The 14,949-nt window shown below is 41.2% G+C and overlaps 1 protein-coding gene across 5 annotated transcripts in view; it reads right to left on the minus strand.

Moving 5' to 3' along the window:
* The window catches only part of SMARCA2 (SWI/SNF related, matrix associated, actin dependent regulator of chromatin, subfamily a, member 2), a 121,016-nt gene that overhangs the window by 96,804 nt on the left and 9,263 nt on the right, over positions 1–14,949 (minus strand). For 3 of the 5 annotated variants that reach the window (XM_048291936.1, XM_048291938.1, XM_048291937.1), the window contains exons 2-3: positions 10,684–10,944; positions 2,252–2,375 (exon numbers count right to left, since the gene is read on the minus strand). In XM_048291936.1, coding sequence (XP_048147893.1) covers positions 2,252–2,375; positions 10,684–10,908 — 349 coding nt within the window. In that variant the 5' untranslated portion in view covers positions 10,909–10,944. The remainder of the gene's footprint in view (positions 1–2,251; positions 2,376–10,683; positions 10,945–14,949) is intronic. The other 2 variants (XM_048291939.1, XM_048291940.1) reach the window with 1 other exon arrangement.

The following is a 14,949-nucleotide window of genomic DNA, read 5'->3' on the forward strand; positions in this document are numbered from 1 at the left end:
CACTACAAAAGGGTTGGACAGAAGGACTTCTAAAGGCCCTCTTCCAAACCAAACCATACTATGTTTCTATGATTCTGTGATTTTTTCAAAAATATTATTCTTGATGGTCTGAATTACAGACAACATTTTTATTTTACCTACAACAATATTTACTGATACTTGGCCATTCTCCCTAAGATTTCAAATTAATGGGCAAATTTAGGATGATTCATTTCCTGGGGTTGTGGATTTATTCAGCCACTTTACCCCAAATGCCCTCCAAAAATATTAAGTAGTGTACATTTATCTACTTCAACTTGAGGACTACAAATAGTAAGCCATGAAAAAACCAGACCTAGCACTAATGAGGTGTATTTTCTATTTGACACTTATATTGTTAAAAATTGTACATAATTGTGTACTGCAAGCTCAACTTTTGGACATCTACAAGAAAGTGAACCTTGTAGTAAGTCTTGGTTTCTACGACACTCAACCGAAGATTTTGTCAGGACTTCAAGAGCTACCAGGCATCCTTCCACGGATTCTCAGAGAAGTCCATACTGTCCTTCTGCCACGGGCATGGGTAAACCCTCCTTCACCACACTGCATATTTCCACAAAATTTGTCAAAAAACAAGTGTCCTACTTTCTTTAATGTCATGGGAACTCACACAGAAAATATCCAATAGGCTGACAGGCTATTAAGGAACCTGATTTTCTACCCCGAACCTGTACATTAATGGCAAAAATGTGCAAGTCTAGTAGATGGCACTTTGCCCAGAACAGCACTTTGGATCAGAACAGCATCAAGTGCCATCACCACTTTTTTTGTGGAAAAGGCAATTGTCTAAGAACAAAAAAAATTGAGACATAGAGGCAATGAAAGCTAAAACAGTCCTCTATAATGTAAAAAAAAAATATTAGAACTTCTGGGGGGTTTTTTTGACCGTTTCTTTTAAACGCCTGCTCCACATCAGAACTCTAGTAATATCTGTTTACATTGTAACAGTTGCTGGCATACACAAAAAAGAGAGTAGGACTCTGTAGTCTCTAGCCTGACAAAGTTGCTACAAACACAATCAACTTTTTGCAGTGCAAACCAACCTGGAAATCTGACCTCAGGCAGCACAGAAAAAACAACTCAGAAGCTACTTGTTTTTGAAGCATATTCAACCTATGCTCCTGTATTGTCAGTACACAATGTATGAACTGTCCAATCCTCATCTTTAGACTAAATGGTTTGTTCATTTCATCCCAAGCAAAAGTGCCCACTAAATGCAAAGACAAGCGAGATTTGTCTCTCAGATGATCATGCTTATATTTTGTTGAAATCAATGAGAAAGTTTCACCTGATGAAGATCTTGTCTCTGCCAAGTCAGTCCTATTTTACTTAATTGATATTGAAAGGTTTAATGGAAAAACATTATTTTCTAATTATCTGGCTCCCGGACTGGGATTCAGCTGGCAAGTTACACGCCAGAGTTTCAGTTGCATACCACTGAAAAGCCACAAAGAAGTTCAGGCTCAGTCTTTTCACTGACTTGTACCTGTTTTCTCCTTCCAGCATTTCTCTTATCCTATGTACGCACATCAAACAAGGACCACCTCCTAACAGATATGTACAGAGTGTGTCACACCAAGAGCCTAATTTCATTTGGGATTCTTCAGGTGTTGTAAAATAATTAACCATGCAACACAGAAAGCTTTATCTGCTGCCAAACTAATTAATACTAGCAGGTGTTTCCAGTTAAATCTCCAAAATACCAAGCTGCTCACAGAATGCATGTCCATTTATGTTCCAACCTACAGGACACAAAGAAGGCACACAGCAATGTGTTAAAAGAGTTTCTATCTTCTGGCATAAAAAATAATTCACTTTACCAGAAATTACAAATGTTAAAGAATGTTTCTCCAGGTCTGCTTGGGTTCTTCTCTTATGATTACTTCACCAAAGGATTAAAATAAATCATATTATAATGAATTTGCATTTACAGTAGCCACATAAGAAGTAAGTTGGTGGGCTTTTTTTTCAGAGATGTGAACTGAAATCTGCGATAGACTTGCCCCAGGCACAGACTTGAACCTTAGCTTTTTTCCAATACATGCCTGATGGACACTCCAGAACGCAAAGGGATTCAGTTATTTGCCTTGCCATGTTCAGCTTTTCCAAACAAAGCTGAAAGGAACTAACTGGCAATCTGTTACATGGAACTACAGACTCTTTGTGGAACAAGGGGCCCCAAAATCATAGAGCATGCACAGTATGGATAAACCTTGGCTATGCTGGTCCATTGGACTCTGAGGTGGACCCATTCCAGGATGAGGAGGTCTCATACTCTTCATGGAGCCACAATGAACATCTTCAACGATTCCTTTTTCATGCAAGCCATCGACAGACTGTGAAAACAAAATAAGTATTTAGAGAGAGATACTATATAAATCCATTTCAAAAATACCAACAAATTTAACCCAAAATCTAAACAAATACATGAAGTGTAAAAACTTCTTTCAGCAGCCATTCAAAATAAAGAAAACCAGAAACCTTTGCCCTGGAATTAGATTATCTGGGGAAGCACAGAACACTATTAGATTGATTGCCCCATCTGTTTCCTTTTTGACTTTTTTCTTCCTTATGAACTGGTTGGCAATGGCAGGGAGGCAAATTGTCCAAATACAAACACATAACCTGTACTGGCCTCATATTACAAAGCAGTGTAACACACACTAACTTATGAAAGTAGAGCCTGTGGCTTAATGTGAGTTATTTTTAGTCCATACTTTGCCCTTTCAGTCACTGCTCTACTGGAAAGTCCCAAACATTGTTTCTCTTCAAAAACAAAGGTGACATTGCAGGAGGTAACATCTTCTTCACCAACAAAAACAAGGATAGCCAGTCAAGGAAGGGAAAACAATACTTGTGGCTCCCTACAGCTCCTGTCACCTCATACACTCCTCAAAAACTACAGTGCCCATGGTATTTCAAACGCAATAGCTCCAAGTGCTCTCTTTAGAGAGTGAAGAGAAGACAGCTTGGAGTCTGAAAAACATGCTGAAGGGCATTCTAGGCACTGAAAAAGGCTCCACAATAGAAACTGAAGGGCTCTGAAAGTGCAAATAAGGGAAAAGTAACATCAGAAGGAAGATGTCCTAAGAAACAATGAAGTTTTTCATGAAAGCAAAACTTATATCCCTAACTATGGAAGGCAGTAAGCCAATTAACTGCTAACTTAGAGCTCTGTAAGGCTTCGTATTAGGAAGGAAGAGACTGGCATCATTGACTTAGCCTCTCTCTACAGAAATATGCGGCTCTGCCCTTCTCTAACACATGCAAACTAAATGCTGCTCTTGCAAACCTTAATGTGGATGGAGAACTCGTGGTCTGCTTTATCTAAATGTACATCTATTTATTGCGAATTCTTTTTAAAAAGAGACTTAAGATAACCTACTTCAGTGGAAAAATGTAGGGAGTTAATTAAACGAGTGCACAAGAAGCTGTATCAGCTCACAGAAAAAAAGTGTCACATTTCTTATTTTTGAGTAATTTGTTGCACATGACTCAGTTTCAACAGAACTAAACTAAGGTCATCCTTTCTACAAAAGAAAAAGTAATTCTAAATTTCGATTCATAAACCCTCCATATAAATTTTCTACTTTCCATTGCAATCATCAGATTTCATTGAAAGCACCTTTAAATGTACAGAATTTGTTGTTGTTCAGCATTTTTGAAGGATCTCACTATCACTTTTCTGTATCAGAAGTTTGGGTTAAAAGGAGGAAAGTTACAGAAAAGGAAAAATAAAATGGACTTTTCATGTTTCACTGCATCATTTAATTGTCATGACAGTATAAAAATATTTGTGAAAATTAATTATATCAGAAAAATATGCACTACTCAAGAAGCTATTTTAGATTACAAGAACTTGGGATATGGAATAGAAATGTAGACACAGATGACTGACACATTAAAAATAGTTACACTTTGCTAACCAAGTAAATCCCAGTGCCCTTTTCTGAGACATGAAAATCTCTCCCTCTCTTTCTGTCCCTTCTTATAAAGATAGCCAACACAGAACAGAACACTTGCTTCACATTCTGCCTGCACGAGATGAGCTCTACAGAAACCAGAACACCTGTAAAGATGGATGCATTCTTATTTTGTCATGGTATGTGTTGGCTGCCATGGTATCTTTATGGCTGCCAAGAGGAGGAGACTTGCTGGTAACTTGATCTGATTTCCAGAACAGAAGATTCTAGCTGTACACATTTGTGGTGTAACTGCAGGGATGGGTTTCACTGCACTAATAGGTGGCAACCATGAAACCTCTGGGAATGCAAACAGCTCAGATGGGACACAGCATGTGTACATCAGAAGTACAAGCATAAAGAGGGTGGGGAAAGGAGTTTTCTGTTAAAAAAGGGCAGCAGAGAAAAGCAAGTATGCGGCCTTTGATAAAGGGAATTTAAAAAAAAAAAATCAAACAGGAACAGAGAGGTAGAGACATGACCGTACAAGAAAACTTCAATTCAAGGCATGCTTCTCTGGAAAGAACTGATCAAAAGAACAGGTTTTGTAAAAAAAGTACTACTAAAAAAAACCACAGACACAAAAACAACTGTAGCAAACTGAAATGCTCCAAGCCTAATGGAAGGGAGACAGAATATACAGAAGAATGCAGCTTGCATCTGTGCGTTTGCAGAACTTATGCGGTAAAAAAACTGAAAACCAAATTCATTAGAACTCATAAATCAGCTTTTTACTAGCAAAAATACAAAAGATGAAGATGGCATAAACTTCTGTGAAGCCAAAATTAGTTGTAATGATTACGCAATTGCTAATGTATGCAGAGCCTGGTACTTCCAAGAATGTATTTCATCTAAAAGCACCTCTACTGGCTATGGAAAAAAACATATAAAATAGGGGAGGGCAATTCAGCAGAGGACAGTGGTGGACTGCAAGAACTGAGGAATAGTTATTTCTGATAACTTTTTTGAATGATTGTACAGTTACAGAGAATAACTCTAAATCTATGCAAGAGGTTAAAAAAGTACAAAGGGGATCTTACACACAATATAATTTCTGTAAATTCTTCAGTCCTCTATAAATAATTCAAGCTATCTTCCACAATGACATTGTTGGGATAAGAAAGTAACCTATATTACCAGTAAAGCACTACTATCACACTGGGGTACTTTTTTTATTTTAGTCTTCTAATATGACCGAAGGGAAACAGGAAGTTGAGATATATTCAACTTTGAGTAGAAATTACAATTTTGATTGGTCCCTGTAAGTAAGGACACAAGTACTGAACAGGCCAAATAAACAATGCTTCTAGAAATAGAATGAGGGATGAACTTCAACTGTAGGCTAGTACATGCCTATAGACTTGGCAGACTTAGAGACTTACATAATGTCTAAAGCATAAGGAACATTTTGCCTACAGTGCTTTTACTACGAATTTAGCAACTAAGGTCTTCGCACAGATACATCCCAGTCTGACCTATTTTCAGGTAAACTGTCACATTACAATGTCTGGGGGTTTTTTTGTTTGTTTGTTTTAATCCACTTCTTAAAAAAAACAACCAAGCAAAAAAACACCCCAGCCTTAAAATCAAAGACTGAGTACCAGACTAGTTTTTCTTGTAGACCATGCATCCTCTAAAACAATGGAAACAATGGAACTACACAGATCAAACAGCAGTGTACTGTCATGTAACTGCCACTTACCTACACAGCATAACTGAATGCATCCCTGATGGATAACCAGTCTGACTGCGGTTTTTGCAGCAAGAAATTGGCCACCAATTCCATTAATCTCTAAAAAATCACTACATCACCATTTTACATATGTTCTCTGTTGATTTTTCAAGGTTGGCAATACTTTCTTTCTTTTTTAACTAACATAGACACAAACAACAAAAATAATGCAGGGAACATGCCTGCTGATGTTGCATGCTGTTACATCTAGGACCATGACAGAACTACGTTGATTCTCAGAATGTCTACTGTGCATAGATCTGTTACCCATTAATATTTGAAACGAGAAACCATTTGCCTTCTGTTTTAATGGAACATCGAGTGAACAACTAATATATTTAGTAAAAACTACTGTACTTCTGAAGAATTCTCTCCCTCACTTTTTATCTCACTCACCAAAACCAGTAATATTGCCCATGACATGATTGTAGTTATTCCACAGTCAGCAATCATTTACAGTACACCACATTATAAATTCACAAAAGAAGTGATTATGCATCAGGTTACAATTAAATGGAAGAGAAAATAAACCGAGAGCTCACAGTACTCTATCCATCCCTCAACTGAGCACTGTGCAAATTAACAATCTACAGTGTTGTTATAACCAAAAGTTAAGCAGTTAAAAACCATGTGGTCCAGCTAGTGAATAAGAAGATACAGAAGGCTGTATCATAGAATCATAGAATGGCTTGGGCTGGAAGGAACCTCAAAGACCATAAAAGTTCCAAACTCCTTGCAGTGGCAGTCTCTAGACCAAGCTGCTCCAAGTCCCACCCAAACTTGCCTTGAACACTTCCAGGGATGGGGTATCCCTGAGCAACCTGTTCTAATGCCTCACTAGCCTCACAGGAGAATAATTTCTTCCTAGTATCTAACCTAAACCTCCTGTCTTTCAGTTGGAAACCATTCCCCCTTAGCCTGTCACTACCTGTCCTTCTAAAACATCTCTCTGCATCTTTCTTGCAGGCTCCCTTCAGGTACCGGAAGGCTGCAATGAGGTCACTTCAAAACCTTCTCTTCTCCAGACTGAACAAACCCAATTCTCTCAGCCCTTCCCAACAGGAGAGATGTTCCACCCCTCTATCATCTTGGTGGCTTCCTCTGGACTCACTCCAACAGGTCCATGTCCTTCCTGTGCTGGGACCCCAGAGCTGGATGTAGCCCTTCAGGTGGGGTCTCAGCAGAGCAGAGCAGAGGGGTGGAATCCCCTCCCTGGCCCTGCTGCCCACGCTGCTTTGGATGCAGCCCAGGACACGTTTGGCTCTCTGGGCTGTGAGTGCCCATGGCTGGATCATGTCCAGCCTCTCACCCACCAGTACCCCCAAGTCCTTCTGGGCAGGGCTGCTCTGATCTGTTCATCCCCAGCCTGTAGTGATACCAGGAGCTCCCCCAACCCAGGTGCAGCACCTTGCACATGGCCTTGTTAAGCCTCATGAGATTCCCATGGACCCACTTCTTGAGCTTGTCCAGGTCCCTCTGGATGGCATCCCATGTGCAGATGTGTCAACTGCACCACTCAGCTTGGTGTCATCTGCAAACCTGCTCAGTCCCTTTGCCTATGTCATTAATGAAGACATTAAATAACACTGGTCCTATTAGCGCAATAAATATTACCGTATCCCGCAGCCGTAGGGAGGAGGAGAGACATCCAGCAGGCAGGAATTGTGCAGCAAGATTGATGATTTTAATTGTTTTACAAACTCTTTCATACACCTTTTTCTTCATAGTCTAATTGGACAAAGGATCAGCCACCCCCTGGGTGGACTGGCTGGAAGTCCTAAACATCCATTGTCAAAATATTTTTCTACTGTACCATAAACATAGTTCTACAAGGTCCCAGGTGTTCATAGTTTATAGAACTTCTGCTATTATCTTCCATGAGAGAGGAAAGTATCTCACGGCTTAGAAAGAAGCAGGAAAATTCTTGCTAGCAGCATTTTTGTATCCACATGGTCCCAATACAGACCACTGAGGGACACTACTTGTCACAGGTGTACATCAGAACTCTGAGCCATTGACCACTACCCTCCAGATGTGACTGTCCTACCACTTTTTCATCCATCTAACAGTCCACTCATCGAAACCATCTCTCTCCAGCCTAGAGAGAAGAGTGTTGTGGGGGTCTGTGTCAAAGGCTTTACCAGTTCAGACTAAAACCATGTAACCCCGTTCTGTCTCCAGAGAAGCTTTTATGTGGATGCAGAGGAAAAGTAAGATTAGGGCAAGGAAGGCAGCAATGCTTTCTTTTAGTATCTTCCAGCTTCCAGGTATTTTTTCTCACAAGACTCTCTGAGGCTGTTACGGTTTATCTATTTAGCAGTATCCCTTACAGACTTCTTCAGTATTCCTTAAACATAGCTGTCATGCATCCAAGATACACTTCAGTAAAATTTGGAACTGTATTTGGAAATTCGGTTGATAGTCCTTAAGAAACTAGCAAGAAATGCAGTTAATTTACTGTTTCTGTCAAAACTGTGTTACGTAAACTAATAGTAAATTTTCCTGTGGAAGGGCTTTCTGGTTACTAAGTGAATATGCAATTTTTAGTTTTCATAATAACAGTTCTTAAGTAAACATACTTTAGGAATTACAATTTATTAATATAAATTTGTTTCAATCCGTGTTTTCGCCACAGATTGATCCTTTGGATTTTTTAAAACTTTTTGCATTATATTATTGTTTGTAAGCTAGCCAAACATCTAACACAGAATGAAGTTGTTTCAGTTAAGCATGTGAATTTTAAGAGGAAGAACCACATCCCAACTGCATACATGTGTACCCCACAAGCAATTGTATAACTGGGGCACTTTTGGTGCAATACCCCGTTTTTACTGCATTTCATTTAAAAAAACAGTGTTATGCTATATCATGGCTTGAAAGTCAACATATTTGTTATAGCACTAAGCAAACAGAAAATGTTTATCTGGTCCAGCTGCAGGTGGCTGACCAGCTTTTTAATTACACTGAACAACACTCAAGTAATATTTGCAAAATAATCTAGAGACACCCTTCTACAGCATTTCTTGGACCCTTCCAACAGTTATCACAATACACTATTTCAGGAGTTGCACAGAAAAACAGACCCAAAATCTCATCTAGACTGAAAATTAACTATGATTTTATTTCATTTTTTTCTTTTTTTCACTTGTATCAGCTCCACAGACCCATTTTCTAGCTTAATCATACACATACGAAGACAAGCTGGAACCTCTGAAGTGGAAACCTAGAGGACAGCAAGGCTGTTGCTACCAAAACAAAGACTTGTGAAATTACAGTCTTTATTCCATTATCAGAATCGAGGTATAGAGGAGGGAGAGTAATTAAGTGTAACTATACTGAATGATCATCTTTGAATTGGCTATCCAGACTCTTTGTGGTGCATTTTTCAAAACATTTCAATGCCACCTCAATGGTCGAATTTCTACTCTGGTTCACAGAACCTTGTGAGATGCTCTCTGAAGTCTCTGAAAGAATGTTGTGGGATGACATTTGTTGGTTTGTTTCCAATTATAACACAGGATGAAATGGCTGATATAACAGGATATATCAGTAAAAACATAATGTGTGAAGCATTCAGCAATTCTACAGAAAATTCCTGGTGCCATCTTCTTCTACAAGTAGAAGAAAAATAGAAAGGAATGAAGAACATTAAGAACCCTGGCTGTGAAGTTTGGGGACAGAGTTCTGAAAAGCTGGGCTGTAACTGACCCCACAAACAAAAAAATGCCAACTGCACATGTCTAATCTGGCTAACAGGTAAATCAGATACTTCAAGATTCAAATGCAAAGGTTATAGTTACTGCACATACTGACCTCTCAGAGATTACAACATGTCAGTACAAATGGGAAGCTGGATCATAGCCTCCCTCACTTCAGCTAGTCTTTGTGCTATTAAAAATTTTTTAGTTCTTCATGTAAAAGATGGTAATGTCATGTCCCTGTTGATTGGACAAACTGACCCATATGTGAGAGTGTCAAAACGAAGAAGATGTCATTTCAAGAGGAAAATTAAAATATGTTCCTATTACTTCAAAACAGTTTTTTATTGCAGTTTTTTCTGTATGCGCATATAACAATTCCAAGTGGAATCAACAATAGCTGCCAAAGTGTTTTCGATACCTTGGCTCTGTAAGCTGCTACTACACATTTCTGAGTAGAACATCAGTGCAATCGAAATTATTCTGGGTTCTAAATCTCTGGTATACAACCAAACAAAAACAACAATACATGAAGAGACTGTTCTCACAAAGGAATTTCCACACAGGCAAGTAATTCCTCAAAGCAAGAAAACATTGATGATAGTCTAAGCACACATACAATTTTAACTGTGTAACAATAACCACTGAAGTGCAATTATTGACATGTTTTACATGACACAGTTTTATACTCCTTTGTAAGACGGAGTCCTTATAATATAACTTGAAAGCCACATTTTTCAACCACACTTTCAATATGGAAGAGTAAACAAATTTGTAATACAAATTCTTTAAGGTGGATTAAGTTTGTTTTGGTGGCGTTTTTTTTACGAAAAAGAACAACAAATTTCACACAAAATTAAAAACCACCCCAGAAAAAAACCACAGTATGTCCAAACAGACAAGAAGAAGAAAAAGAGGAAAAGGTGGTTAGAATGGTGTGCCTTTAAGTTTTAACACTATCATTCATTTTCTTCTCCCTTGTAACATCTGTCTTTCTGAAAAGTACAGTTTACAAATGAAGATTTGCAAACTACTAACTCTATAGTTCAAAGTAGTCTACTAAGAACAAGGAAACTGTGTTTAACCTGATACATGAATAATCTTTAGTAATAAAGAAAGAAGTCAGAGCGTAGCTGAAATTTTGCAGGTGATGTGTAATAGCAGTTAAGCAGGTCTAAACATAGTTTAAGTAGATTTTTCATCAGTGGAGAGAACTCTACGGAAAAAAGGTTCACTTGTAATGAACTATTACCTTATGCATTTGATGCATGCCTTCCTGTGGATAATCTGTAGGCCCCATTGTCGGCATTGGATGTGGGACACTGGGCGGACCAGGACTTGGCCCCATCATGCCGTGAACGGAGCCAGGAGATGGCCCTGGTCCTGGGCTAGGTCCCAGAATCGGTCCAGGTGAGGGTCCTGGTCCAGGGGAAGGACCAGGATGAGGCATGGCGCCAGGGTCTGTAGGCGTGGACATCTATTTTCTGTCTCCTTTTCAATTAGCAGAATAGCTCTAATAACAAAAACAAAACAAAACAAAAACAAAACCACAATTTCTATGTGACATTAGGGGCATTGAAAAAAATTTAAGTAAAATCTACTGGCAATTCTTACACACAGACACACACACACACACACATATATATATACATACACATGCAAGCTGTCATCAGCAAAAAATGTTTACATGATCCTTAATGTTGCCCATTAGCTTGATCACCCTTCTAAAAGCCCACTAGAAAGATAAGGATCCTGGTAATTCCATCCATTTCTGGACATTTGTATGGTACTCACAGAACAAAGCAGCTGGTGTGCTATGAGAAACATCTACCAGAAACAACAACAGCTGAACTGACTTGCTATCACCAGATGTGTCATGTGGGCCAAGCACAGTACAGCAGTACTAAAAGCAGAAAAGATAGCTGGGCATCTCTGTAACCTGCGTGTCAAAAATTCTTTCCCTAAACAGCTGTGACTAGCCTTAAATTTGTACTTGTGAGATTCATGGTAATACACTGAAACAAGCATTAAAGGAATATTAAGACTGTTTTCAGAACTTTTTTTGCACTTGCCTGAGAGCACTGAGACATACATGGAGCCAGTAGCCTGCCCTGGAGTGGCTGACTGGGCACAAGCAGAGCCAGTAGTGACAGCGACAGGTTGGAACATGGCCTAACTGCCCCAATCACCCCTTGCCAAGGCTAACAGCTCCAGCACGGAGCCATGGAGCACAGCAAGCAGGGCTGGAGCCAGGGGAACCACAGCAGAGCGCCGACACCCACACAGAAGCAGCAGCTTGCCCTAGAGCAGCTGACTGAGTGTGAGCACAGACAGCAAGGATGGCGGCTGCTCCCACTCTCTCAAAAGTGGTTATAGTGAACGTGACCAGGGCACACTGGCAGAGCTCCCCTAGGACCATTTGGGAGCAGCCAACAGAGGCAGCGAACAGACGCAGCAGCTGGAGAAGACAGCCATAATCTTATTAGTGTATGCTGCCTCAAGTATGTTTTGACATGCCACAGAACTCATTCCCCCTGGAGTCACTGTACCAGCCATCAGAAGCCTCCAGCCAGCCAGACCATCCAGTAATAGACGCACCTCTTCAGGACTCGAGTTGCCAGGAGTTCCCCAGCCTCACTGTAAGGCTGGGGCTGACCATCACACCTGTCACAGAAGATGTGTTGTTGTAAATGAGCTGTCGCCAGGTGAAGGAGCCATGGGACTAAGTGAACAGCCTGTGCAGTACTCCTGAGAATGAGTGAGAGATTGACGGGCTATTCCCAAAGTGTCTCAAAAGTTTCAAACCTCCACTGAAGTCAAGATGCAGGTGGACTCAGAACCCTACCAAGCAGTAAGGCAGAGGTCTCTTGAACATGAACACTGGAAGGTGGTCACTGGCCAGTCTAGGCAGAACACTCCTGAAAACTTGAACACATCAAATAGCACTGGTACCTTTCACAAGAGGTATGATGTCCTGAAACTGGAAGGACAGTCAACTGATGAGGTAGATAAAGGCCTTTCTGGGATGGAGGAATCACCTGGGGCAAGACAACCTGCCACCCTCATCATGACTGCCCCTGTTAATTAAAAGGGAAGGGTAGTTGATACAGGTGACTCCCTTCTAAAGGGAACCGAAGACCTGCTATGCAGACCAGACCCAAGCCACAGGGAAGTCTGCTGCTTCCCAGGGGCACGTGGTTCCAACACTGGGTGTCATTGGCAAAATCTGCTTTTTTTTTTTATCATGGCATGGTCTATCTAACAGTTGGTGTACTGATACATGAAGGGATGCACCTTTTGCAGTATGGAAAAAGGTTTCTAGCACAAGAGCTAGCGGGGCTCATTGACAGAGCTTTAAACTGGATTGGAAGGCAGGAAAGGATAAAACCATGCTTGCCAGTGATAAGCGATGGGACGGCACACCAAAACTTGAGGAACTGAAATCACTCAATCCGCCCCATGAGGTGTAGGCTACAATGAAGAGCACGGAGAAACGAGCAAGAGGAAGCTTTGGCCCAGTGCCAGAAGTATCTGGCATAAATGAAACTCAGTGGGATGAGTCCTGTAACTGGTGTGCCGTGATGGATGGTTACAGGCTCTTCAGAAGGGATAGGCAGGGCAGGCAAAGCAGGGGGCTAGCATTGTTAATAATGGAGGGACAAGAACGTATGGAGCTTACAACTGGCTACAGCAGGGTTGAGACCCTCTGGGTTAAGATTAAGGCACAAACAAATAATGAAGATGTCATCATGGGAGCCTTCTATAGACCATCTAGGCACAACAATGACATCAATTCTTCAAGTTACTGAGGGACACCTTCAAATTTCTCCTTCTGCGGTAATTCAACATGTCAGATGTTAACTGGGGACACCACACAGCTAGCACAATCAAGTCCAGGAGATTCTTAAAATGCCTAGATGCTACTTCATGGTTCAAGTACTGAGAGAGCTGACTAGGAAAGATGCTCTCCTTGACTTCTTGCTTTTTAAGAGAGGGTCTTACGAGTGACATGGTGATTGGTGGTCTTCTTGGCCTCAGTGCCCACAACGTAATCAAGCTTAAAATCTCTGATAGAACGGAAAGTGCCAGCAAAACCCCAATTCTGGACATGAGGAGAGCAGACTTCAGGCTGCTCAGGGAATTACTGAGTAAGGTACCCTGGGAAAATGCTTTTGCAGGTGCTGGGATCCGTCAGTGCTGGTCACATTTTAAGCACCACCTTCTAAGGGAACAGGAGGAGGCAATTCCCAAATGTCAGAATTTGAGCAGGTGAGGCAGAAGATGGCTTGGCTGAGCAGGAATCTTCTTTGGGAGGTAGAGGCAAAAAGGAAGGTGTAGGCTCAGCAGAAGCAAGGTCAGGTGATGTGAGAGGAATACAGAGATGCTGCTCACCACTGCAGCGAGAAAATCTGTCAGGCTGAAGATCAGCTGGAGTTGAAGCCAGCCACAATAGAGGGGGACAACAAAAAGAGCAGATTTGAAATGCATTGATAGCAAAAGACAGTGGAGAAATAATATTGTCCTGTTACAGGATGAGGAGGGTCACCTCACAAACAGGGACATGGACAAGGCAGAGACGTTTAATGCTTTCTTTGCCTCTGTCCTCAAAGCCAGTGATGGATTAAGGGGGTCCCAGTGCCCTGGGCTGGAGGACCATGGCTGTGAGAATGATCAACTCCTGGCTGACCCTGACCTTGTATGGGATCTGCTGCTCCCACTGGATCCCTGTAAATCTATAGGGCCCAATGGAATTCATCTGAGAATATTCAGAGAGCCAGCTGATGTCATCATGAGATCTCTCTCAAAGATTTTCAAATGGACTTGGGAAGCTGGAAAGGTCCCAATTGACTGCAAGCTGGCTGACATCCCAGTTTTCCAGAAGAGCAAGAAGGATGAGCCTGGAAACTACAGGCCTGGCAGTCTCACTTCAGTGACTGGCAAAATTATGGAGAAGATTATTCTGGGAAGTCTTGAAAAACACCTGAAGGACAACGCAGTCATCGGTCACAGCCAACACAGGTTCTTGACAGAAAAGTCCTGCCTGTCAAAATTACTTTTTTGACAGGCTAACCCATCTACTTGGATCAGGGGAAGCCAGTTGATGTAAACATTTGGATTTCAGTAAAGGTTTCAATACTGTCTCTCACAGGATCCTTCTGGACAAAATGTCCAGCACACAGCTGGATAAACACATCATGTGATGGGTGAGCAACTGGCTGATGGGCTGAGCACAAAGGGTTACAGTGAATGGGGTGGCATCAGGCTGGTGACCTGTCACTGGTGGGATTCCACAAGGCTCCTGCTTAGGGCCAGTGCTCTTAAACACAGTATCAGAGAATGGTTTGGGTTGGAAGGGACCTTTTAAGCTCATCTAGTTCCAACTGCTGTGCCATGGGCAGGTATACCTTCCACTAGATCAGGCTGTTCAGAGCCCAGTTCAACCCAGCCTTGAACACTTGCAAGAATAGAGATCTACAACCTCTCTGATCAATCTCTGCCAGTGGTTCACCATCCCCAC

Source organism: Corvus hawaiiensis, chromosome Z (genome assembly GCF_020740725.1).
Source record: "Corvus hawaiiensis isolate bCorHaw1 chromosome Z, bCorHaw1.pri.cur, whole genome shotgun sequence".
NCBI classification, from domain to species: domain Eukaryota; kingdom Metazoa; phylum Chordata; class Aves; order Passeriformes; family Corvidae; genus Corvus; species Corvus hawaiiensis.